The sequence below is a fragment of the Cucurbita pepo genome, chromosome LG01, assembly GCF_002806865.2.
Source record: "Cucurbita pepo subsp. pepo cultivar mu-cu-16 chromosome LG01, ASM280686v2, whole genome shotgun sequence".
In the NCBI taxonomy this organism is placed as follows: Eukaryota; Viridiplantae; Streptophyta; class Magnoliopsida; order Cucurbitales; family Cucurbitaceae; genus Cucurbita; species Cucurbita pepo.
Genome location: NC_036638.1, coordinates 3,031,949 through 3,057,283, shown reverse-complemented (window position 1 = coordinate 3,057,283; position 25,335 = coordinate 3,031,949). Strand labels below are relative to the sequence as shown.

General features: G+C 36.9%; 2 protein-coding genes across 2 annotated transcripts; both read left to right on the top strand.

Annotated features, from left to right (window-relative positions):
- The first annotated feature begins 1,196 nt into the window (after positions 1-1,196).
- LOC111803239 (aspartic proteinase CDR1-like) lies at positions 1,197-16,425 on the top strand. The gene is made up of 2 exons (XM_023687560.1): positions 1,197-1,707; positions 15,603-16,425. The coding sequence occupies exons 1-2, from the start codon at positions 1,197-1,199 to the stop codon at positions 16,361-16,363; spliced, it is 1,272 nt and encodes a 423-aa protein (XP_023543328.1). The 3' UTR covers positions 16,364-16,425.
- Positions 16,426-17,551: 1,126 nt separating this feature from the next.
- On the top strand, positions 17,552-25,322 carry LOC111800786 (LRR receptor-like serine/threonine-protein kinase FEI 1). The gene is made up of 14 exons (XM_023684635.1): positions 17,552-17,733; positions 18,783-18,979; positions 19,378-19,513; positions 20,317-20,388; positions 20,538-20,609; positions 21,142-21,213; positions 21,765-21,836; positions 21,945-22,016; positions 22,178-22,275; positions 22,484-22,648; positions 22,776-23,108; positions 23,368-23,613; positions 24,025-24,158; positions 24,608-25,322. The coding sequence occupies exons 2-14, from the start codon at positions 18,883-18,885 to the stop codon at positions 24,824-24,826; spliced, it is 1,788 nt and encodes a 595-aa protein (XP_023540403.1). The 5' UTR covers positions 17,552-17,733; positions 18,783-18,882; the 3' UTR covers positions 24,827-25,322.
- Positions 25,323-25,335: the final 13 nt, after the last annotated feature.

The following is a 25,335-nucleotide window of genomic DNA, read 5'->3' as shown; positions in this document are numbered from 1 at the left end:
TTGTGAAAACAAATCTCAAATTTCCAAAATAAAAAAGTAAAAATAAATTTATTCGAAACAAAGAAAATGAAGCAAAATTAATATATTTCTGTATATGATTGTGAATTGATCCGTTTCTATATATGACACATCCAAAGTGAAAACATATAATATTTTAATGGTTAAATTAATAAAAATTATAGTAGTGTACCATTTTTATTAATAAAAATTAATAAAAAAGTTTATTAATAAATATTTATTTTTTTAAAATAGAAAAATATATAACTTAATATATTGGATGAAACTGTTCCATTTTTAGCAAATATCTATAAATTCTCAAAAATAATATTAATATAGTTCAATTATATATAAAAATTAAAAAAATTAAAAAAATTAAAATTCTTTTACCCTTAGTATCCTTGAAATTGAAGAAGATGATCTGTAAAATTTTTTTTTATCTATATATATTAACAATAAAAAATTTGAGGATTAATCTTAGCTTTAAAAATTACCAACATTAATATATTAATAGAACTTTCTAAAATTTAATGACAATTTTAAAACTTTTTTGAGATTTGAGATACACCGATAATAGGTGTATTTAATTTTTCAATTTTGTTTAGAAATTTTAAAAATTATTGAATTTTTTAAAGTTTAAATTTATTTATTTTTGGACAAATTACAAAATTTATAAATAACTTTATTAATTTATTCTATCTTAATTAATTAAATTAAGCTCAAATTGGAAAGTCTTTTATTTGATATTTTCAAAAGTCAAATCAATGGGTAGAAATGGTAACTTCCTTTTATTTTCTTCTTTTGGCAAATTTAATGTATTTCTATATAGGGTTTTAAATTTCAACGTTTTCAGTTCCATACCTTTTATATTTAGATGAAACGGCCAAGTAATTGGCTAAAATTTAGAAACCCTACTCATTTATAAAACTTTATTCTTAATTTATATTATATAGTTTTATAATTATTATTATTATAGTAACAATTGTTATCTTGAAAAATAGTCTTTCTCATAAGAATTATTTATGAAAAATTTATCAAAACGCATATAACGTATTTAAAATTAAATTATTTTAATTTGTTATTTTATAACCGTTTGGTTTAATGCATATGAAACTCCCATGCAAACTCTCTCTCTCTCTAAATCCCTTTACGTATAAATAAGGGAGGCCATGGTTACTAAAATATTCATCTCTATATCCATGCCTGCGATTTCGATCTTCTTCTCTCTCCTCCTCATCTCCGTCGGCTTCACCACCGTCTATGGCGGCGGCATTGGCTTCTCCACCACTCTTATCCACCGCGATTCTCCGCTTTCACCTATCCGCAACCAATCTCTCTCTCACTACGACCGCCTAAATAATGCCATCCACCGTTCTATCTCCCGTGCCGACGCCCTCTTCCAACGCGCCGCCGCTCTTACCGGCAACAGCATCGAATCTCCGATCTCCCCCGGTGGTGGTGAGTATGTAATGTCTGTGTCCCTTGGAACCCCCCCGGTGCCTTACGTGGCCATAGCTGATACGGGCAGCGATCCAGCGTGGACTCAATGCATGCCATGTAAGAAATGTTACCCCCAATCAGAACCAGTTTTTGACCCCAAAAAATCCTCATCCTTCAGTCCCGTGCCTTGCACGTCCGATACGTGTAAGTCTGTCGGCGGCACCACATGTGGGGACCAGCAGTCTTGCGATTACAGTTTCGTGTACGGAGATCAAACCTACTCGAAGGGTGAGTTGGCAACTGATACGATCACAATTGGGTCAACGTCTGTCAACATGGTGATTGGATGTGGCCACGAGAGCGGCGGTGGGTTCGGCACTACCTCCGGTGTCATCGGACTCGCCGGCGGCGATATGTCTATAGTTACTCAAATGAGCAAAAAAAGCTCCGTGAGCCGGAAATTCTCCTATTGCTTACCGCCCGTATCGAGTCAAGGAAGTGGCAAAATCAACTTCGGCGAAAACGCCGTCGTTTCCGGCTCTGATGTCGTTTCAACTCCACTGGGCCCCAGCACGATGTATCAGATAACTCTGGAAGCAATTTCCGTTGGTAACGAACGTCACGCGGTCGGAAAGGCTGTCGCAGAAAACAACATGATTATAGACTCCGGGACCACATTGAGTTACATTCCCAAGGATATGCACGACGGCGTCGTTTCGTCGATGGCGAAGATCATTGGATCGAAGCGGGTGAACGATCCGGGTAACTTTTTTGCTCTGTGCTATTCTCCAGATGGCGGCGACGTGAATATTCCGTCCGTTACCGCCCATTTCTCCGGCGGCGCTAACGTGGAGTTGCCGAAGGAGAACATGTTTATCACGGTGGCGGATGGTGTGAGTTGCTTGATGTTCACGGCGATGACGGAGAGCGACCCGTTTGGGATTTGGGGGAATATAGCCCAGGCGAATTTCTTAATCGGATATGATTTGGAGAAGAAGAGCTTGTCGTTCAAACCAACCGCCTGTGCTTAGAACATGAAACCCTCCAACTACGTTGTTTTTCTTTTTATGAACCGCACTTTTGTCCTTTTCGTCTAAAACAAATTATGGATGTTTTTGTTATATTTATAAAAATTAATCACATATTTTGCTAAATATACCAAAATAATGGTTTGCTTCATTTATTTATTTTTTTAAATTGAATTATAGTCGGGAGTGAATTTGTCTCAACGGTTTGTGTGGATTAAATCGTGTAGAGCACTACTTGTAACCGTCAAAGCTGAGTTCATTTTTTAAATTTTTACTCAAGGTTTTTAAAACGCGTATAGTATGAATAATGTTTTGTTATACTCTCCAACTGATGTGGGATCTCACAATTCACCCACTTTGAGGCCTAGCGTCTTTGCTGGCACTCGTTCCTCTCTCTAATCAATATGGGATCTCACAATACAACTTTAGTAAATTATCTCGTATGCATGTAAAGAGTGATCCTGTGTCGTATGGGTTCATATAACGTGTAGAGCACAGTCCTAATAGATTATATATTTATTTATTTCCCAGTGATTAAGTGAGAAAAATGATGGATGGAAAGTAAAAATTAATTAAATATATGTATAATCTAACATTGAACACTATATGCATAAATTATAATTAATAAACGTATCATAAATTATATCCTTAAATTAAATTATCAAACTCAGGTGTGAGTGTTTTAAATTAGGACAAAGTACTACCCTCGCAAACTCATCATTAATGATATATTTTTATTTGGTTCGGGTCTATCTAAGGATTTTGTTCCATGAACCCGAAATCGAATAGGGTAAGTTCGTGTTCAGAAAAATGAACCAAAACCAACCCGAACAGATCATCCAACCCTTATAATTCGGGTTCGATTGGTCCGAATTCTCGGATTGTCGAGTTGAATTCTCGGGTGACTTGGCAATTGAGAAAATTACTATTGGATCCTTCAAACTCAACAAGACAGTTATTGGATGTGGCCATGTGAATGGCGGTAGTATTGCTTGCCGACCTTCTTCTTACAGACAAAATAAGCTTCAGTAAAAAGGCCGTTGTTTTACGGCGAAAAGTCGTTTCTACCCATCTCGTGTTAAAAGTTGATAATATGAATGAAATTGTGCATAAATGCTTGAATTTGATTGATTAATAAATATCAGGCGGACGTAATAAAGTTGATAATACAACTGATGGAGTCATTGAGTGAGGACTCCACGGGTTCGCCAACTAATCTCTAACAATAGATTTGTCTCGATCAGCATGGGTCAACATAGTATAGTCGAGACATGACATCACTCCCCTTATGATTATATAACTTTGTATTAAACTGTCAATTCAATTCACAAGTTCATTTAAAAATAATAATAATAATAATAATAATAATAATAATAATAATGTTTGTTTAGAAAAAATGAAAATGATTGTAAATAAATTATTTTAAAAAAATTAATTTAAAATTTTTTGTTTTCAATTATAGAAAATTTGTGAAAACAAACCTCAAATTTCCAAAACAAAAAACTAAAAATCAATTTAAAAGAAAATCAAGCAAATTTAATACATTTCTGTATGTGATTGTGAAATTGTGAATCGATTCGTTTCTATATATGACACATCCAAAGTCAAAGATATAATATCTTAATGGTTAAATTTTAAAAAATGTTTTAAGAAAATATATATATTTTTTAAATTAGAAAAATATATATATCTTAATATAGGGACGAAACTGTACCATTTTAAAAAAATAATATTAATACCGTTTAACTATAAAAAAAAATTAAAATTAAAATTTTTTTTACCTTCGATATTGGGGAGAAAATGGTCTATGAAGACCGTTTTTATCTATATATTAACAATAAAAAGTTGGAGGATTAATGTTAATTTTAAAAATTACCATCATTGGTATATTAATAGAATTTTTTAAAATTCAATGACAGTTTTGAAACTTTTTTGAAATTCTAGATAAAAAAAATTTAAAAACTTTAAAAATTATTGAATTTTTTTAGTTTAGAATTATTTTTATTTTACAAATTACAAAATTTATAAATACTTTAAAATAATTTATTTTATATTTTCAAAAGTCAAATCAATGGGTAGAAAAAATGGTAATTTTTATTTTCTTCTTTTGGGAAATTTAATGTATTTCTATATAGGGTTCTAAATTTCAACCCATACCTTTTATATTTAGATGAAACGGCCAAATAATCGGCTAAAATTTAGAAACCCTACTCATTAATAAAACTTTATTCTTAATTTATATTATATAGTTTAATAATAATGATTATAGTAACGATTGTTATAGAAATAGACCTTGAAAAATAGTATGAAAATTCAATCAAGAAGCATACAACGTATTTAAAATTAAATTATTTTAATTTGTTATTTTATAACCGTTTGGTTTAATGCATACGAAACTCCCATGCAAACTCTCTCTCTCTCTCCAAATCCCTTTACGTATAAATAAGGGAGGTCATGGTTACTAAAATATTCATCTCTATATCCATGCCTGCCATATCTATCTTCTTCTCTCTCCTCCTCATCTCCGTTGCCTTCACCACCGTCTATGGCGGCGGCAGTGGCTTCTCCACCACTCTCATCCACCGCGATTCTCCACTTTCACCTATCCGTAACCAATCTCTCTCTCACTATGACCGCCTAAATAACGCCATCCGCCGTTCTATCTCCCGTGCCGACGCCCTCTTCCAACGCGCCGCCGCTCTCACCGACAACTCCATCGAAGCTCCGATCTCCCCCGGCGGCGGTGAGTATGTAATGTCTGTGTCCCTTGGAACCCCCCCGGTGCCTTACGTGGCCATAGCTGATACGGTCAGCGATCCAGCGTGGATTCAATGCATGCCATGTAAGCAATGTTACCCCCAATCAGAACCCATTTTTGACCCCAAAAAATCCTCATCCTTCCGTCACGTGCCTTGCACGTCCGATACATGTAAGTCAGTCAAGGACGACGGGTTCTGTGGGGACCAAGGGTCTTGCGATTACAGTTTCGCGTACGCAGATCATACCTACTCGAAGGGAGAGTTTGGAACTGATACAATCCCCATTGGGTCAACGTCTGTCAACATGCTGTTTGGATGTGGCCACGAGAGCGGCGGCGGGTTCGGCACTACCTCCGGTATCATCGGACTCGGCGGCGGCGACCTGTCTATAGTTACTCAAATGAGAAAAAAAAGCGCCGTGAGTTGGAAATTCTCCTATTGCTTACCGTCCGTATCGAGTCAAGGGAAGGGCAAAATCAACTTCGGCGAAAACGCCGTCGTTTCAGGTCCTGGTGTCGTTTCAACCCCACTGGACCCCAGCATGATGTATCAGATAAGTCTGGAAGCCATTTCCGTTGGTAACGAACGTCACGCGGCCGACATTTCTCTTGCAACAGACAACATGATCGTTGACTCCGGGACCACATTGACTTACATTCCCAAGGTGATACACGACGGCGTCGTTTCGTCGATGGCCAAGATCATTGGATCGAAGCGGGTGAAGGATCCCGGTAACGTTTTTGCTCTGTGCTATTCTTCTGATGGCGACGACGTGAATATTCCGACCGTTACCGCCCATTTCGCCGGCGGCGCTGACGTGGAGTTGTCGAAGGAGAATATGTTTATGACGGTGGCGGATGGTGTGAGTTGCTTGATGTTCAGGTCGTTGATGGAGATCAACGACGTTGGGGTTTGGGGGAATATAGCTCAGGCGAATTTCTTGATCGGATATGATTTGGAGAAGAAGCGCTTGTCGTTCAAACCAACGGTCTGTGCTTAGAACCTCAAACTCTCCAAACTACGTTGATTTTTCTTTTTGTGAATCACAGTTTTCTTTTTTTCGACAAAAACAAATTATTTATGTTTTTGTTATATTTATAAAAATTAATTACATATTTTATTAAATATACCAAAATAATAGTTTTGCTTCATTTATTTATTTTTAATTGAATTATAATAGAATAGTTCGGGAGTGAGAATTACATATTTTTCTGTTTTTAAAACGTATCTAGTATGAATAAGTTTAGACTTTGTTATTTTCTCCAACTGACATGAGATCTCACAGTCCACCATCTTTGAGGTCTAGCATAGTCACTGACACTCGTTCTTCTATCTAATCGATGTGGTATCTCACAACACAACCCTAATAAATTATCAAAATAATTTGACTCTAAAAATTTATCAAAAGATTAAATTTAAAAATGAAAATATTAGATTAAATTATTATTTTTAAACCAAGGAAACTAAATGGTTGAAAAACATCCATAGGTATAGATATCAAAATAACATTTTATTATATTTTAGACTATCATTTTTAATAAATCTTAAAATTAGTGGTTTATTATTTATTTGATTTTTTTTTTTTATCGATTTTAGTTTCATGTTTAAAAAAACATAATACATATTTATATTCTCTCTCTAAATTACCATAAATAAAATAAGGAAATCATTGCCTTCGCCGATACCGGCAGCGACCTGACGTGGACCCACTGCATGCCCATGTCACAAATGCTTCAACCAATCACTTCCCGTTTTTAATCCACGTCGATCCTCTTCCTACCGCCACGTGTCTTGCCCTTCCAATGCTTGCCGATCTCTCGACGACTATCGCTGTGGGCTCCAAAACAGAAACCACAGCTACTCTTATAGCTATGAATAGGGGCATGTGATTCGAGTTGGGTTAGTGAAAGATTTTTTTTAACCCAAAGCTAAGGTTCGGGTTGGTTTGATTGGTAACTCTGCCAAACCCAAAAAATTTCTCATTCCAACTCTTTATTTTCGGGTTGAGTTTTGTATTAAGAGGATATTTTGCGGTGATAATTAGTTAGAATATATCTCACATATTTAGGGAGTTGTTAGTATAGATTTGATTAACCGTATATTTTATTTATTTACCAGATTTAGTTAGATATATATTTTTTCTATTTTTAGGTATTAGTTGATAGTTTGTATCCTATTTAAACGTGGTAAACATGAATGAAGATCATACTTTCGATCCCAATTCTATTTCTATTTCTCATTCTTAACATGGTATCAGAGCACCGATCTTGGTGTTCTTAAATATCAAAATTTCCTTTATGGCGGAATCAGCCAAATCCAGCTTCAAAATTTCGGATGTTGATTTAACACATCCGTACTATATTCATCACTCTGATCAGCCAGGATATTCACTTGTTCCAATCAAATTAAATGGAGCAAATTACCAATCCTGGAGTAAATCAGTTATGCATGCTCTTATTGCCAAGAAGAAAATTGGCTTCATTGATGGCACAATTGAGGAACCGTCCCAAGATGCAAATTCAACCGAATTCGAACTCTGGAATCAGTGCAACAGTATGATAATATCTTGGTTAACTCATTCCGTTGAAGCAGATATCGCTAAAGGCATTATTCACGCCAAGACAGCTCATCAAGTGTGGGTTGATCTTCACGATCAATTCTCACAAAAGAATGCTCCAGCAATTTTTCAAATACAAAACTCGATAGCAACGATGTCACAAGGAACCATGGCGCTGTCAACATATTTCACCAAGCTCAAAGCACTTTGGGATGAACTGGAAGCGTACCGCACACCATTTACCTGTAATCAACGTCAAATACATATTGATCAACGCGAAGAAGACAAATTGATGCAATTGCTCATGGGGCTTAATCAGTCTTATAAAACGGTGAGATCTAACATATTGATGATGTCTCCATTACCTAATGTGAGGCAAGCCTATTCATTACTTGTACAAGAAGAGATGCAGCGTCAGGTAACTTCCGAACCTACTGAGAATTTCTCGATTGCATCAGCAGTGCAAAAGAAAACAATATATTCAAAATTCGCCAAGGACAAAAAGTGTGAACACTGCAATAAAAGTGGTCATACAATCAATGAGTGTCGAATTCTTAAGTTTCACTGTAACTTTTGTGATAGAAGGGGCCATACAGAAGATCGGTGTCGACAGAAAAATAATTCTGGAAGGACAAGACAAGACAATCAACACAATAACCGTGGATATCGATCATCTGCAAATATGGCCGATGTTTCACAGTTGAATACAGAAGAACAGTCACCTAATTCCATTCCAAATTTTTCTTCTGAGCAATTACGACAGATAGCACAAGCCTTATCTGCAATCAATCATCACCCTTCTGGTAATTCTGACAATCACATCAATGTTGCAGGTTTGTTTCCCATATCTACATTATCTATTAACTCTGCGAGTTCTAATTCATGGATTCTCGATAGTGGAGCTACGGATCATATAGTATCAAAATCTTCTGTTATGACTGAACCAAAGGCTGCCATCATGTCTGCAATAAATTTGCCTAATGGAGAGACAGCACGTGTGTCACATACTGGCAATATTTCTCTTAGCCCTAACCTTCAATTAAACAACGTTTTATGTGTGCCTTCATTCAATTTAAACCTAATGTCGATCAGCAAACTTACCAATAACTTGAAATGTTATGTCACCTTCTATCCTGATTCTTGTGTTATGCAGGACTTGGCTACGGGGAAGATGATTGGCTCGGGTAAACAATTTGGAGGTCTCTATCATATTTCTTCATCTCCAATCAAATCTTCAGCTCATCAAGTATCTCAGTCATCTGATTTGTGGCATTTACGCCTAGGTCATCCTTCCTTTTCTCGTTTTAAATTTCTAGCTGATCAATTGCATCTTAATAATGCGAGTTATTCTCATAATTGTAGTATCTGCCCGTTAGCAAAACAAACTAGGTTGTCTTTCCCAAGAAGTTCAATAACAACCCATTCTGCTTTTGATCTGATACATTGTGATGTTTGGGGACCACATAAAATTCCTACCCATTCTGGTTTGCGTTTTTTTCTCACTATTGTTGATGATTTTACTCGATGTACTTGGGTTTTTTTAATGCAACATAAGTCAGAAGTACATCATTTGTTAATGAACTTTGTTAAATTCGTTCAAACTCAATTTCATACTACTATCAAGATAGTTCGATCAGACAATGGGACTGAGTTCCTATCTTTGCAACCATTCTTTACTTCTTGTGGTATTGAATTTCAGCGCACTTGTGTCTATACTCCACAACAAAATGGAGTCGTAGAACGCAAGCATCGCCATATCCTAAATGTAGCTAGGTCTCTTCTTTTTCAGTCACAGGTTCCACTTAATTTTTGGGGAGAGTGCATTTTAACGGCTGTTTATCTTATAAATAGAACGCCATCACCATTATTATCTAACAAGACACCCTTTGAAGCACTCTACAAACGACCACCTACATTTCATCATCTTAAAGTTTTTGGTTGTAAATGTTATGCAACTATAGTACATCCTAAGCAAAAATTTGAACCTAGGGCAACTCCTTGTGTTTTCGTAGGATATCCTTGTGGTCATAAAGGTTACAAGTTGTATGACATGCAATCTCACAAATTCTTTATCAGCCGTGATGTCAAATTTTGTGAAGATGATTTTCCTTTTTCATCAGCTTCACAAACTTCGACATTAGCTCCTTCGACTCCTGTTGTACCACTTCATGATCCATCCTACTCAAACATCCATCCTCCACCTTCTATTCCTTCACCTCCTACTCCGTCGTCTCCTCCACCTTCTCCAGATTCGCCCACTAATTCCAATCCTATCCCACCTGATACATCAGCTCCACTTCGACGTTCTACTCGTACTAAACAGCCTCCAGCTTGGCATAAGGATTATGAGATGTCTTCTGGAGCCAATCATTTAACCTCTAGCTCAAGTCCCGGCACTGGCACCAGGTATCCCCTTCATCATTACCTTTCATTCTCTCGTTTTTCTCCTACTCAACGTGCTTTTCTAGCTCTTATTACATCCCAGACAGAACCTAAAACCTATGACGAGGCAGTTGGCGACCCGTTATGGCAGCAGGCTATGAATGATGAAATTGCAGCTTTGGAACGTAATCATACATGGTCTCTCGTTCCTCTACCACTTGGTCATAAAGCTATTGGTTGTCGTTGGGTGTACAAAATTAAATACAACTCTGATGGTTCTGTTGAACGTTATAAAGCTCGACTAGTAGCAAAGGGATACACTCAGGTTGAAGGTATTGATTACACAGAAACATTTTCCCCTACAGCGAAACTTACTACACTTCGTTGCTTACTCACTGTTGCTGCTGCTCGAAAATGGTTCACCCATCAGTTGGATGTTCAAAATGCCTTTCTCCATGGTAATCTAGACGAGGAAGTTTATATGTCTTTACCACCAGGTCTTCGCCGACAGGGGGAGAATACAGTATGTCGGCTCCATAAATCTCTTTATGGATTAAAACAGGCTTCTCGCAATTGGTTCTCCATATTTTCTACAACTATACAAAATGCAGGCTACACTCAGTCCAAAGCAGATTACTCTTTGTTTACTAAGAGTAAAGGTACTTCTTTCACTGCAGTTCTAATCTATGTTGATGATATTCTGTTGACAGGCAATGATCTCGAAGAAATTCAATATCTCAAGACTAGTTTACTCCAGAAATTTCTTATCAAAGATTTAGGAAATTTGAAATATTTTCTAGGCATTGAATTTTCTCGATCTAGAAAAGGAATTTTTATGTCTCAAAGGAAGTATGCTCTAGACATACTTCAAGACACAGGTCTTACAGGAGCACGTCCAGACAAATTTCCTATGGAGCAAAATCTGAAACTTTCTTTAACTGAAGGAGAGAAGTTGAATGATCCAAGTAAATACAGACGGTTGATTGGCAGATTAATATATTTGACCGTCACTAGGCCTGACATAGCTTATTCAGTTCGTATGCTTAGCCAATTTATGCATGAACCAAGAAAACCACATTGGGAGGCAGCTCTTCGAGTTCTGAGGTACATCAAAGGCACTCCTGGTCAAGGACTTCTACTGCCATCTGAAAACAATTTAAGATTACAGGCATATTGCGATTCTGACTGGGGTGGTTGTCGAACTTCCAGACGATCTATTTCTGGGTTCTGCATTTTCCTCGGAAATTCAATTATTTCTTGGAAGTCTAAAAAGCAGACTAATGTGTCCAGATCATCAGCAGAAGCCGAGTATCGAGCTATGGCAAATACTTGTTTAGAGTTAACTTGGTTAAGATACATTCTTCAAGACTTGAATGTTCCACTGTCCGAACCAGCATTATTATATTGTGATAATCAAGCAGCATTACATATAGCAGCCAATCCAGTTTTTCATGAACGTACGAAACACATTGAAATAGATTGTCATATAGTTCGAGAAAAGTTACAAGCTGGAATCATCAAACCGTATTATGTATCGACCAAAATGCAATTGGCAGATGTTTTTACTAAAGCTTTGGGAAGACAGCAATTTGACTTTTTGAAGGACAAGTTGGGTGTGATCGACATACACTCTCCAACTTGAGGGGGAGTATTAAGAGGATATTTTGCGGTGATAATTAGTTAGAATATATCTCACATATTTAGGGAGTTGTTAGTATAGATTTGATTAACCGTATATTTTATTTATTTACCAGATTTAGTTAGATATATATTTTTTCTATTTTTAGGTATTAGTTGATAGTTTGTATCCTATTTAAACGTGGTAAACATGAATGAAGATCATACTTTCGATCCCAATTCTATTTCTATTTCTCATTCTTAACATTTTGGTTGTTAAAAAAAAATTTCACAAATGAACACACATCAATTTATAATTATTCCAAAAAAAAAAAAAATCAATAAAAAACAACGAACAAAAATTATAACAACATAGTTAAACATTTTCATAAAACAAAAGACAACTAAAATATCCACATTGAATTAAAATTGATTAAAGTAAAAAAAAAATATAAAAATAGATTATGAAATTAAAAAAGGCAATAAAAATTATTAATTTAAAAATACTATATATAACAAAAATAAAAACTATTATAATTAAAATACTATAACGTAATGGATTTAGAGAGTCGTAGACTAAAAATATATATATATATATATATAAATTGTGATATAAAACTGGAACACGGAGATAATAAATATATTAGAATTTAGAATTACTTATTTTAATTTTATAACAAAACCTTTAAATTAATTGAAACTAATTTTGTTTGTATCTACTTTTAGAGTTAATTAATAAAATAATAAAAAATTCTTTCACTCTTGATTTAGAGGCTAAATTTATTTATTTTTCACCCGAAAAAAGATAGTCTAGTAAAAAAAAATAATAGATAAAAAGTAAAAATTAATCAAATATATGTATAATCTATTAACATTGAACACTATATACAGGTTCGTTTCAAAATAACCTAAATGTATGTATAAATTATAATTAATAAATGAATCATAAATTATAAACTCGGTTGTGAGTGTTTTAAATTATGACAAAGTACCACTTTGAAAAATCCATCATTAATATAAACTTCTTAGTATATTTTATATATTTTTATTTGGCTCGGGTCATCTCGAGGGTTTTGTCCCATGAACCCGAAACCGAACCGAGTTAGTTCGGGTTCAGAAAAATGAACCAAAACCAACTCGAAAAGCCAATCCAACCCCCAACTCTTATAGTTTGAGTTGGGTTGGTCCGGGTTGTCGGGTTGAATGTACAACCTTAGCTACGGAGACTGGTCCTTTACCTATGGTGACCTGGCAACTGAGAAAATTACTATTGGATCCTTCAAACTCAACAAGACAGTTTATTGGATGTGGCCATGTGAACGGCGGCAGTTTCAGCGGAGATACCTCAAGAATTATCGAACTTGGCAGCGACGCTCTATCTTTGCTCTCTCAAATGAGCAAAATCTTCGCTGTCAAACGACAGTTCTCGTATTGCTTGCCGACCTTCTTCAATATCTAAAATGTAACAGGTAAAGTAAGCTTCGGCAAAAAGGCCATTGTTTCAGGGTGAAAAGTCGTGTCTACCTCTCTCGTGTTAAATGAATCCGATACCTTCTATTACCTAACTCTCGAAGCAATGTCCGTTGCAAACAAGCGATTTAAGGCCACGAACGACATGCCGGTCGCCGCAAAACAAGGAAATATCCTTATCAATTTTGGTACAACATTGACGATTATGCCCCCAAATTTGTACAAACGTGTCACTTTGACATTGGCCCATGTTGGTAAAGCGAAGCGAGTGCATGATTCGATTAGGGTTTTGGATCTCTGCTTCGCTGCGTGCAGCGTTGATCATTTGAATATTCCGGTCATTACGACACATTTTGCTGGCGGCAACGACGTGAAATTGTTATCGTTGAATATATTTGCAATGGTGGCAAAATAATGTGGCTTGTTTTGCTTGGGCGCTTCGGCGAATTTTGCCATTTTTGGAAACTTGGTTCAAGTGAACTTTTGGGTCGGATACGATCTCAAGCGCAAGAGCTTGTCGTTCAAATACAACCTTTGTGCTTAAAGACAACAGGTCGTTTCTCCATTATTTATGTTTTTATTACCGTTATTTCTCTTCACAAAGCTTATGATCCATGAAGGGTACATAATTTATTGAAATTTAAAAGTATAGAAGTAATTTTTTTTTTTTTGACAAATTACAAAATTTATAAATATTTTATTAATTTTTTCTATCTTATTTAATTAAATGAAGCTCAAATTGGAAAGTCTTTTATTTTATATTTTCAAAAGTTTAATAATGCATAGAAATGGTAATTTTTTTTTACCTTCTTTGGACAAATTTACTTTATTTCTATATAAGGTTCTAAATTTCAACGTTATTAGTTCCATACCTTTTATATTTAAATGAAATGGCCAAATAATTGGCTAAAATTTAAAAACTGTACTCATTTATAAAACTTTATTCTTAATTTATATTATAGGGTTTAATAATAATGATTAGAGTAACAATTATTATCAAACGAAAAATAATCTTTCAAATAAGAATTATTTATGAAAATTTTATCAAAAAGCATATAACGTATTTAAAATTAAATTATTTTAATTTGTTATTTTATAACCGTTTGGTTCAATGCATACGAAACTCCCATGCAAACTCTCTCTCTCTAAATCCCTTTACGTATAAATAACGGAGGCCATGGTTACTAAAATATTCATCTCTATATCCATGGCTGCCATTTCCATCTTCTTCTCTCTCCTCCTCATCTCCGTTGCCTTCACCACCGTCTATGGCGGCGGCATTGGTTTCTCCACCTCTCTCATCCACCGCGATTCTCCACTTTCACCTATCCGCAACCAATCTCTCTCTCACTATGACTGCCTAAATAACGCCATCCGCCGTTCTATCTCCCGTGCCGACGTCCTCTTCCAACGCGCCGCCGCTCTCACCGGCAACACCATCGAATCTCCGATCTCCCCCGGCAGCGGTGAGTATGTAATGTCTGTGTCCCTTGGGACCCCCCCGGTGCCTTACGTGGCCATAGCTGATACGGGCAGCGATCCAGCGTGGACTCAGTGCATGCCATGTAAGCAATGTTACCCCCAATCAGAACCCGTTTTTGACCCAAAAAAATCCTCATCCTTCAGTCCCGTGCCTTGCACGTCCGATAGCTGTACGTCAGTCGGCGACACCACATGTGGGGACCAGCAGTCTTGCGATTACAGTTTCGTGTACGGAGATCAAACCTACTCGAAGGGTGAGTTGGCAACTGATACGATCACAATTGGGTCAACGTCTGTCAACATGGTGATTGGATGTGGCCACGAGAGCGGCGGTGGGTTCGGCACTACCTCCGGTGTCATCGGACTCGCCGGCGGCGATATGTCTATAGTCACTCAAATGAGCAAAAAAAGCTCCGTGAGCCGGAAATTCTCCTATTGCTTACCGCCCGTATCGAGTCAAGGAAGTGGCAAAATCAACTTTGGCGAAAACGCCGTCGTTTCCGGCTCTGATGTCGTTTCAACTCCACTGGGCCCCAGCACGATGTATCAGATAACTCTGGAAGCAATTTCCGTTGGTAACGAACGTCACGCGGTCGGAAAGGCTGTCGCAGAAAACAACATGATTATAGACTCCGGGACCACATTGAGTTACATTCCCAAGGATATGCACGACGGCGTCGTTTCGTCGATGGCGAAGATCATTGGATCGAAGCGGGTGAACGATCCGGGTAACTTTTTTGCTCTGTGCTATTCTCCAGATGGCGACGACCTGAATATTCCGTCCGTTACCGCCCATTTCGCCGGCGGCGCTAACGTGGAGTTGCCGAAGGAGAATATGTTTATCACAGNATTACAGTTTCGTGTACGGAGATCAAACCTACTCGAAGGGTGAGTTGGCAACTGATACGATCACCATTGGGTCAACGTCTGTCAACATGGTGATTGGATGTAGCCACGAGAGCGGCGGCGGGTTCGGCACTACCTCCGGTGTCATCGGACTCGCCGGCGGCGATATGTCTATAGTCACTCAAATGAGCAAAAAAAGCTCCGTGAGCCGGAAATTCTCCTATTGCTTACCGCCCGTATCGAGTCAAGGAAGTGGCAAAATCAACTTTGGCGAAAACGCCGTCGTTTCCGGCTCTGATGTCGTTTCAACTCCACTGGGCCCCAGCACGATGTATCAGATAACTCTGGAAGCAATTTCCGTTGGTAACGAACGTCACGCGGTCGGAAAGGCTGTCGCAGAAAACAACATGATTATAGACTCCGGGACCACATTGAGTTACATTCCCAAGGATATGCACGACGGCGTCGTTTCGTCGATGGCGAAGATCATTGGATCGAAGCGGGTGAACGATCCGGGTAACTTTTTTGCTCTGTGCTATTCTCCAGATGGCGACGACCTGAATATTCCGTCCGTTACCGCCCATTTCGCCGGCGGCGCTAACGTGGAGTTGCCGAAGGAGAATATGTTTATCACAGTGGCGGATGGTGTGAGTTGCTTGATGTTCACGGCGATGACGGAGAGCGACCCGTTTGGGATTTGGGGGAATATAGCGCAGGGGAATTTCTTGATCGGATATGATTTGGAGCAGAAGAGCTTGTCGTTCAAACCAACCGCCTGTGCTTAGAACATGAAACCCTCCAACTACGTTGTTTTTCTTTTTATGAACCACATTTTTGTTTTTTTCGTCTAAAACAAATTATGGATGTTTTTGTTATATTTATACAATTTAATCATATATTTTGATAAATATACCAAAATTATGGTTTTGCTTTATTTATTTTTTAATTCAGTTATACTTGGGAGTGAGAATTTGAACCTTGAATTCCGACTGAATTTGTAGTGTGGTGTAGAGCACTACTGTAATAACTCAATCCCACCGCTAGTAGATATTGTTTTCTTTGGGCTCTCTCTTTTTTGAACTTCCCTCAAGATTTTTATAAAACGTGTATGCTAAGAGGAATGCTTCGTTCTCCTCTCCAACTGATGTTGTATCTCACAATCCACCTCCCTTTGAGGCCTAGCGTTCTCACTAACACTCGTTCCTCTCTCCAATCAAAATGAGGCCACTCAACACAATCGTAATAAATTATCTTGTTAAACAGACCTCATATGGTTAGGGTACAATCCAACCTTCCTATCAGGTAGGACATTGTCCTAGTAGGTTATATCGTATATATGCAAGGAGTAAGCCAGCACAATCTCGTAGTTTCCCTTTATAGTACATATATAAACTCTCAATTTAAACAATTCACTACCAGAAATTAGAACTATAATTGAAGTGACTGCTCTTGTCTAGAAAAATGTTGGTGATCTTCTAACCGTCTCCACACTTAATATCTCGATGAAAGGACAAGATCGTACCTAAAAACAGTTCTTACCCATAGAGATGAAGAGCGTGAAATTTTATATTTAAAAAAATTTAAATCGAATATATTATTGATTAATTCAGGTACTGGTTGTTACATTAAAAATATATGAAAATTTTGTATCATTAAAATGAGTAAAAAATTAATGGTAAGTGAAAATTACCTTGCAAACTGTAATTTCCCCAAAAACAAACTACGTATTTACCATATCCATGGTAAAAAAGAAGAAGAGATGAATAAAGCACAGACAAAAAAATGGAGAATGCCAGGTCAGCGTACGAAAGGGAAACGGATAGGATCACATCAAGATGATGAGATGAGTCGGACGAGGCATTGGCTCGCAGGGAATGTGAAGGCGAAAATGGGACAGTCGGTCACACGCTTGGATGCATCTCATTCGCACGTGCCACTTCCCTCCTCTTCAGTCTCACTTCAGCGCCTCTCTGTCGAATATTCCACATGCTCGCCCTCACTCTCTCACTCTCTCTCTCTCTCTCTAGAAGCAAGCTGCAAACTCAGCCTTTCGGTGATAGATAGATGCAGTCAAGGCTCTCACGGACCGACGATTTTCTCTCTATCTTGATACTGAGCTGCATTTCTTTCAATTGGATCTAACTTCCTCTTCCAGGTCCGTGCATGTTTTGCTTTTCAGTTTTCATCACTCGGTTTGCGTTTTCCCCCCGCTTTTTCGCCGGTTAAACCTGTAATTGATGTGTAATCTGTGAGTTGTTTTGTAGTTTGGTGACTTTGAGATGTGTGTGAGATTTTGCCTTTTTGAATCAATTGGCGACTCTGATTGGATTGTGATTGTGATTGTTGAATGTGCCTACACTTTTCGCGGTTTTGGTTCTAAAGTGTTGTGGAATGGAAGTGTGAGATTTTGTGTCGTACTTGGAGGTTTTGGTTTTCGTTCTGTTTGCTTCTTGTTTGAGCAATTTTGAGTGAAAAGTGGTTGTAGTTCTGGTGCTATACTGCATTTATTGAATTCCATGATTCACGGCTAGCGAGGCCGAGGAAGAGTCGTTGCCTACTTCATAACAAAGTACTAATTTGTTGATTTTAACACTGACGCGTTTTGATATGTCCGGTTAGCCAGTCTATTAATTTCATTCTATGTTTTCCATGAAGAAATTTTGAGTTTCTAACATCGATGTTGGAACTTAATAGTTGTGTTTATGGGGAACGGCCACTTGATTTTTCCTATTTCCTTTTACAAATTCCATTATATCGTTGTTTCTGGATTCCTCCTCCATCTAATTAGTGGAAAGCCGTCTCTGTGAGTACTTCATCGGAAGTTTGGTGATGGCCTCTCAATTTTGCCACTATAGTGTTTCCCTGATGGAATGGGAGGTTTCGTGGCCCATCCATTGTTAGGCATTTGCTAATGAGCCATGTCGTGAATTGACATACATATGTGAAAGTAGAGATGTTATCCTCTAGTTACTAATGTAGCTTTTCTATTATTGTTAAAGTTGATCTAACCAGATTAAGAATAATTCCTTCTAGTCACTGATATTTATTCATTACATACATGAGGATATCGTTTCCATTATTGTTAAATTGATTTGTACTTTGTTCAAAACAACGTTTTTCCTTCTTCCTCTCTTTTTAGTCTATTTTTTTTTCTTTTTTTCTTTTTAATAGCCTTCTGTCTATATATTTTTGTGTTTGTAACAGCTCATTTTTAACTAGAGTGCCATATGTCCGAGGAAACCATTGCCAAGCTTGTTCTGTCAGATGATTTATTGTAGACACTTCACCCTTGACCAGAGCCACCATGGGCGTCTGTCTGGTCAAATTTTCTGGCTTGTTGGTTCTTCACGTTCTACTTCTTTGTCTGGCAATCAATAAAAGCACTGGCCTCACCTCTGATGGTAATTTTTGTACTTCTGCATTTTATGTTATTTCTTGTCTTCATATTAACTCAACCTTTGTACATAAGTTTTAAGGATAAACTATGCTCCACCTTACACATATATGGTCTTTGTCTCGTGTTGGGGGTATTGTTCAGTGGTTTCTTAAGTTTTTCGGGTTTTTATCACTTGGCTTGTTTGACAGAATCATTTGACTATCAAATTTGGGATTAACAGTTTCTTTGAATTTTTACTATGACAATTTTAAATGTAGATAACATATGCACTTATTCTATGATCTTACACTGCTTTTTCACCCCACTGAGTAAAAATAATGTGTGCTCTTTTCTATTTACTTTTCTTCCTTTCTTTCTATGCTTCATATTGGTCACTCACGCAATCTTATCTTTGATCTATAGGTGAGGCACTTCTAAGCTTTAGGATGGCAGTTTCCAGTTCTGACGGTGTCATCTTTCAGTGGAGACCAGAGGATCCAAATCCTTGTAACTGGACTGGAGTGGTCTGTGATTCAAAAACGAAGCGAGTTATCTCATTGTGAGTTGCAAAAAGCTTTTATATCTATAGATGGTCTGAAGTAGTAGTTAACTATTTTGAAAAAGCTTAAGCTTCCTCTATGATGGTCTAAAGTTTGATATGCGACAATTTGGTTGAAAAGAAACAGGAGGCTTTTGCAAGATTCTTATAGGGAGTTTATTTTGTATATACTTTAGAGATTATAACCTCAAGCCGGTACCATATGTTGGGGTTTTGTAACTGTCAACCTTCATGGTCGTCATAACTGGTGGGCAATTTATAAGCGCTGGTTCATTTTGGGAAGTTGGTTGTTCCCCCTGGCCCCTTCTTTTCCAGTTTCTTATAAAAAACTGAGAAGTTTTTTATGAGGATGACACATGGAAAAAATGTATAGACCTAATTAATATATTCACGTATGCTTATTTTTAGTTGCTGGCTTACAGAGGCTAAGATCGTGCAAGTTAACTGTTTGTGAATTCGTTTAAAGTAGACAAATTATTTTATATGTTAAGCTTGAAGAACCATGACTTTACATTGCTGAATTCCTTTTCCAGTTAGGTTCACTACCATTATTTAGATTTTGGCTCTCCATGCTATAAAGGTGTTTGACCTGAAACATTATTTTAATTTTTGAACTTACTGTCAAACACTTTGCCTCACTGAGAAATATGCTTTTCAAACCAATCAAGTGGCAAAAATTTGAACTCTGATTGCTGAAGTCTATTTTAATATGATACCTTTGGCCTGTGCGTTCTTTTAGCAGGAAACATTTGTGCATTCGATGTCACTGTTTTGTTTTTTTCTTCTTTTGCCCAATTATCCAGGAAGCTTGGAAGTCACAAGCTGAGTGGGTTCATTGCACCTGAACTTGGGAAGCTAGACCAATTAAAGACCCTGTACGTTTTTTTGAGGATTTCCTCTCTCTCTCTCTCTCTTTCTCTCCCCGTCAGTATACACATACACATATATGATGTTGCTGATGCATGCTTATATTTCCAAAAGCTTGGATATGAATTGCTGATAATCTGTACTCATCTTATTTCAGAATTCTTTCGGACAACAACCTATATGGAACAATACCATCAGAACTGGGAAATTGCTCGCAGTTGCAGGGAATGTATGTGCCTACTTCTTTGTTTTCCTCCCTTGAAATTAAATGTTGTTTGCCAGATGTAAAATTGTTTTATCTTTTCCCCCTCCCCTTTGACTGTGTGTGTGGAGATGGAAAACAGTTTGTTGGTAAAGTGATTTGACCTGAAACATTCACTGAAATGTGAGAATGAAACTAAAAGTTGCACCTTTCACATTTAAATTCTGTAACATTTGGAGTACATGCTTTTCCTTTTTATTACAGTCAAAGCGAGGTGAGAGTTCAAACTTTTGAATCCCTTGACTAGTAGAGCTATGTTCAAGTTGGCTCATGCTATACATTTTTTACCTGATTAGAAATGAAGAACAAATATAATATTTTGTCTTCTTTCTAGAATTCAATCATACTAAATTTCTCGTATAGTCAGTTATTCAGTTCATACTACTACTTGATTGTCGTTTTCATTTTTTTCTTTTGATTTTCTTCAATTTTCCAATTCTATGTCTATGCTGCCATGTTCTCCAGATATTTTAGGTAATTAATCATCTGTCTGCCACAGGTTCTTGCAAAGAAACTACCTAAGCGGAGTGATTCCCTTTGAGCTGGGAAACCTTTCTGAGTTGGAAATGTTGTAAGTTGCTTATCTCATGTTTCTATTATCTTTCAAATTTGTTTAGTTGAAGGCTGTGAGGAATAATTTCCACTGAAAGGACCACGGAAGTTGCTACTTCTTAAGGCAGAAGTACTGATAGAGATTCTCCAAAACGAAGAATACTCTAACGTCCTAATGGTTTGATCATTATTATACAAGACAGTAGTTTAGGTTACCTTGGACTCTACAACAGTATCCAATAATATGACGGTTGATTAAAAAAAAAAGTTCTCTTTAAAGAACTTGTTATAAACAAATGTATGGACATTTTGAAACTCTTGGTTAAGCTTGGATAAGATGGCATGCTGTCTTAGATTTTTCAAGAATATTTACAATTATCATATAGAAATTGCTACTTTAAAACTTGTTGGAAATAAAGATATCCAAATGCTTAGTGCTGCTTTACAGCAGCTGTATAATTAAATATGAAGTTGAGAATTGTTTCACCTAGACAAATTAGACACAAAAGCAATGAGAGTTCGGTCTTCTGCTAGAGAAGCGATTTAAATATTTTTCTTCTCATGTTGTAGAGATGTTTCAAGCAACTCACTTAGTGGAAATATTCCAACATCCCTCGGGAATTTGGATAAGCTCGCTATTCTGTAAGTGGCTTTACATTATGAAATTTTTTGTAGTGTTTGATAATAGGTACTTCCTATAAAATATAAATTTTCATTTAGTGACCCTATTACTGACATGCACTTGTACAGCAATGTGTCATCAAATTTTTTAATTGGACCAGTACCTTCTGATGGTGTTCTTTCCAAGTTTTCAGAGTCTTCGTAAGTACTGCTTATTCAAAACCTTATGAGTAAACTTTTACATGAGCACACTCCTTATCGTATTAAAGCGTTACTGCAATGACTGCTTGATTTCTCTTGATGACTTAACCTGCAAATACAATGACAGTTTTATAAGAAAGTACATTGATTTGCACCTGCAGCTTTGTTGGAAATCGTGGTTTATGTGGCAAACAAGTTAGTGTCACTTGCAAAGACAACAACACTGGATCTGGATCAAATTCTGAATCCCCAGGCTCAGGTGATATCATTATTATAGTTGGTTATTTGGATTGTTTGAATGATTGCGAATCATTTAATTTCCATTATTTTGATGCATCTTTTCATTTCTGGCCCCTGTATCTCTTGTATGTTCCGTACATCAATACAATACACATGAGAGCTCTGAAATTCATTCAATGAGCTTATGTGGTTAAGTCCTTAGTCATCCCCTTTTCCTTTTTCTGTAGGCCAAAATCAAATGAGGAAGAAGTACTCTGGTCGACTACTCATAAGTGCATCAGCTACAGTGGGGGCACTACTACTTGTTGCTCTCATGTGTTTCTGGGGCTCCTTTCTTTTTAAAAGATTTGGAAGAAATGAAAAGAAGGGTCTTGCAAAGAATGTCGGTGGAGGTACTCTTCTTTACAATTTTATGAACTATATTAAATTATCTATTTACTGTATTTTCGTTGTTCATGCCAATATTTTTCTTAATCCCAAGGTTTTAGCATCTTTATGACCATAGGCTGACTTCTACAGGCGCATCAGTTGTGATGTTTCATGGAGACTTGCCATACTCTTCAAAAGACATTATGAAGAAGTTGGAAACCTTGAATGAGGAACACATCATCGGTTCTGGGGGTTTTGGAACAGTTTACAGACTTGCAATGGATGATGGCAATGTATTTGCTTTGAAAAATATTGTAAAGATAAATGAGGGGTTTGATCACTTTTTTGAGAGGGAACTTGAAATTCTTGGAAGCTTAAAGCATCGGTACCTTGTTAATTTGAGAGGATATTGCAATTCTCCCACATCGAAATTGTTGATTTATGATTACCTATCTGGGGGCAGCCTTGATGAGGCCCTTCATGGTGAGACTCTTCCTCTTGTCATCAAGCTTTCATTAAAAGAGACATTACTCTAATGACTATGCACTTCTGCGTTATACGTTAATTTACATGATGTATTCTTGCAATGACATTAAGTAGATTTTATGCCTTCGGTATAAATATTACATGCTGGGCAGTCTAGTCCACTAAACAATAAAACCATCGTCTTCCATCTGAATTCTTGTGTGGTAAATTTTCAGTATGTCATTTAAAGATACCTCATGCATATTATATCTTACAGAAAGATCCGAGCCATTAGATTGGGACACACGCTTGAATATTATATTTGGAGCAGCAAAAGGGCTTGCCTATCTGCACCATGATTGTTCACCCAGAATCATACATCGGGATATCAAGTCGAGCAACATATTACTTGATGGCAATCTGGATGCTCGAGTTTCTGACTTTGGACTTGCTAAGCTTCTGGACGATGATAAATCTCACATTACAACCATTGTTGCCGGAACATTTGGTTATTTGGCCCCTGGTAAGCAGTCTTTAGAATTTCATGGGAGTGTCGGGGAATAATTTATTTTATGACGAAATAATCATTACCAATGGCTGCTGTTCTTCCATTTGATCTTATAGCCTTCATCTTGCTTGGCGTTCTGTAACATAATGGTTCTCTTCAGCATCTGCAATTGGCACAATTGTGCTTTCTGATCACCAATCTGTTACTTTGATGAATTTGCATTAAAACTAATTGTCCTTTTTTCACCTACTATAAAACATTTTTGTAATTATCCTTTATTTTTTTTTTATTCTTAATAAGTGAAGCTGAAATCTGTGTTCTTGTGGGTTCTCTTTTGTTTGATGCCTTTTCTTTCTGTTTAGCCCATACTTTCATTCTTCTCTTAAAATTTCAATCTCTCAGTCCTTGTAATTTCTGCTTTGACAGAATACATGCAAAGTGGTAGAGCAACGGAAAAGACCGATGTATATAGTTTTGGAGTCCTGGTACTTGAAGTACTGAGTGGAAAACGACCGACAGATGCATCATTTATTGAGAAAGGCCTGAACATTGTTGGCTGGGTATGCATTTTCCCCCATAACTTCTCTTAAACTCTAATATCTTTTTAGATAGCTTTAATTATCCACTTATTAGGTATTACTAGCTTTTCATAGCATCCACATACTTCAGTGTTGCTGAGTGATGTTGTAGGCTATGCTGACTTAGCAGATGTGAAATCTGTTCGAGATCATACTTCTAGAGTTCATAGCCTGGTCAATCCTCACTTGAATTCTGTCTTCACAACTGCTCTTCCTTGCAACCATATGGGTTGGGCAAGTGGTCAATGTAAATAATAAAGGGCTTAGAGGGAATGGCTGAAAGTTGCGCAGGCTGCCTATTTAGAATTTAATATCTTATGAGTTGGGTAGTTGTCTTATAAGCATAATCATGTCTGCACAAGATCTATTTTCCACACTGATCNTTTTTTTTTTTTTTTTTTTTTTTTTTTTTTTTTTTTTTTTTTTTGCAGCTAAATTTTCTTCTCACAGAGAATAGGCAACGAGAAATAGTTGATTCACAATGTGAAGGAGTACAGACAGAAACTCTTGACGCATTGCTCAGGCTTGCTATTCAGTGTGTTTCTTCTAGTCCAGATGATCGGCCGACCATGCACCGAGTCGTCCAGTTCTTTGAGTCTGAGGTTATGACCCCATGCCCAAGTGACTTCGATGATTCCAATTCTGATTAACAGTAGTTTTTGAGAAGCACAAAGCATGGTGGAGTTCGTTTCATTGCAGAAGTAGTACCAACATCCAGGTGTGGTCTGTCTCTCTCTCTCGATTTCACTTATGCTGCCTGCTATTCATTATAGATAATTAGAAGCTGCTCTCTACCATTGCCATCCATTTGTTCTTCTCTTGTGAGTAGTTTCATCAAATTCTTAATGATCCCTATGGTCCCTTTTACTATTTAATGATGATATGTGCTTTATTGTGCATGATTCTTACGTACGCCCAAGTTAGAGAAAATTCCACTAGTAATTTCCACTTCTTCCTTAATTGTAATTTCGTCTGTCCTCGTTTGGTATTTGATTGAACATGAGCGTCTGTACAAAATCAAATTGCTCCTTAAGTTATTCTTCACTTTCCTTCTTTCTCTGTAAAGTGTGATTTTATTTAATGAATCAGCACATTGTATTATCTAAGAACAATCTTATGAGTCTTGTAGTCTATAGCTTTCATTTGGCTCCCACTCCTA

Coding starts and splice junctions, on each gene's coding strand:
- LOC111803239 (XM_023687560.1), top strand. CDS start 1,197: ATGCCTGCGATTTCGATCTTCTTCTCTCTCCTCCTCATCTCCGTCGGC. Junction 1,708..15,602: donor TTACAGTTTCGTGTACGGAG/ATCAAACCTACT, acceptor TCGTGTACGGAG/ATCAAACCTACTCGAAGGGT.
- LOC111800786 (XM_023684635.1), top strand. CDS start 18,883: ATGGGCGTCTGTCTGGTCAAATTTTCTGGCTTGTTGGTTCTTCACGTT. Junction 18,980..19,377: donor CACTGGCCTCACCTCTGATG/GTAATTTTTGTA, acceptor TTTGATCTATAG/GTGAGGCACTTCTAAGCTTT. Junction 20,610..21,141: donor TGCTCGCAGTTGCAGGGAAT/GTATGTGCCTAC, acceptor TGTCTGCCACAG/GTTCTTGCAAAGAAACTACC.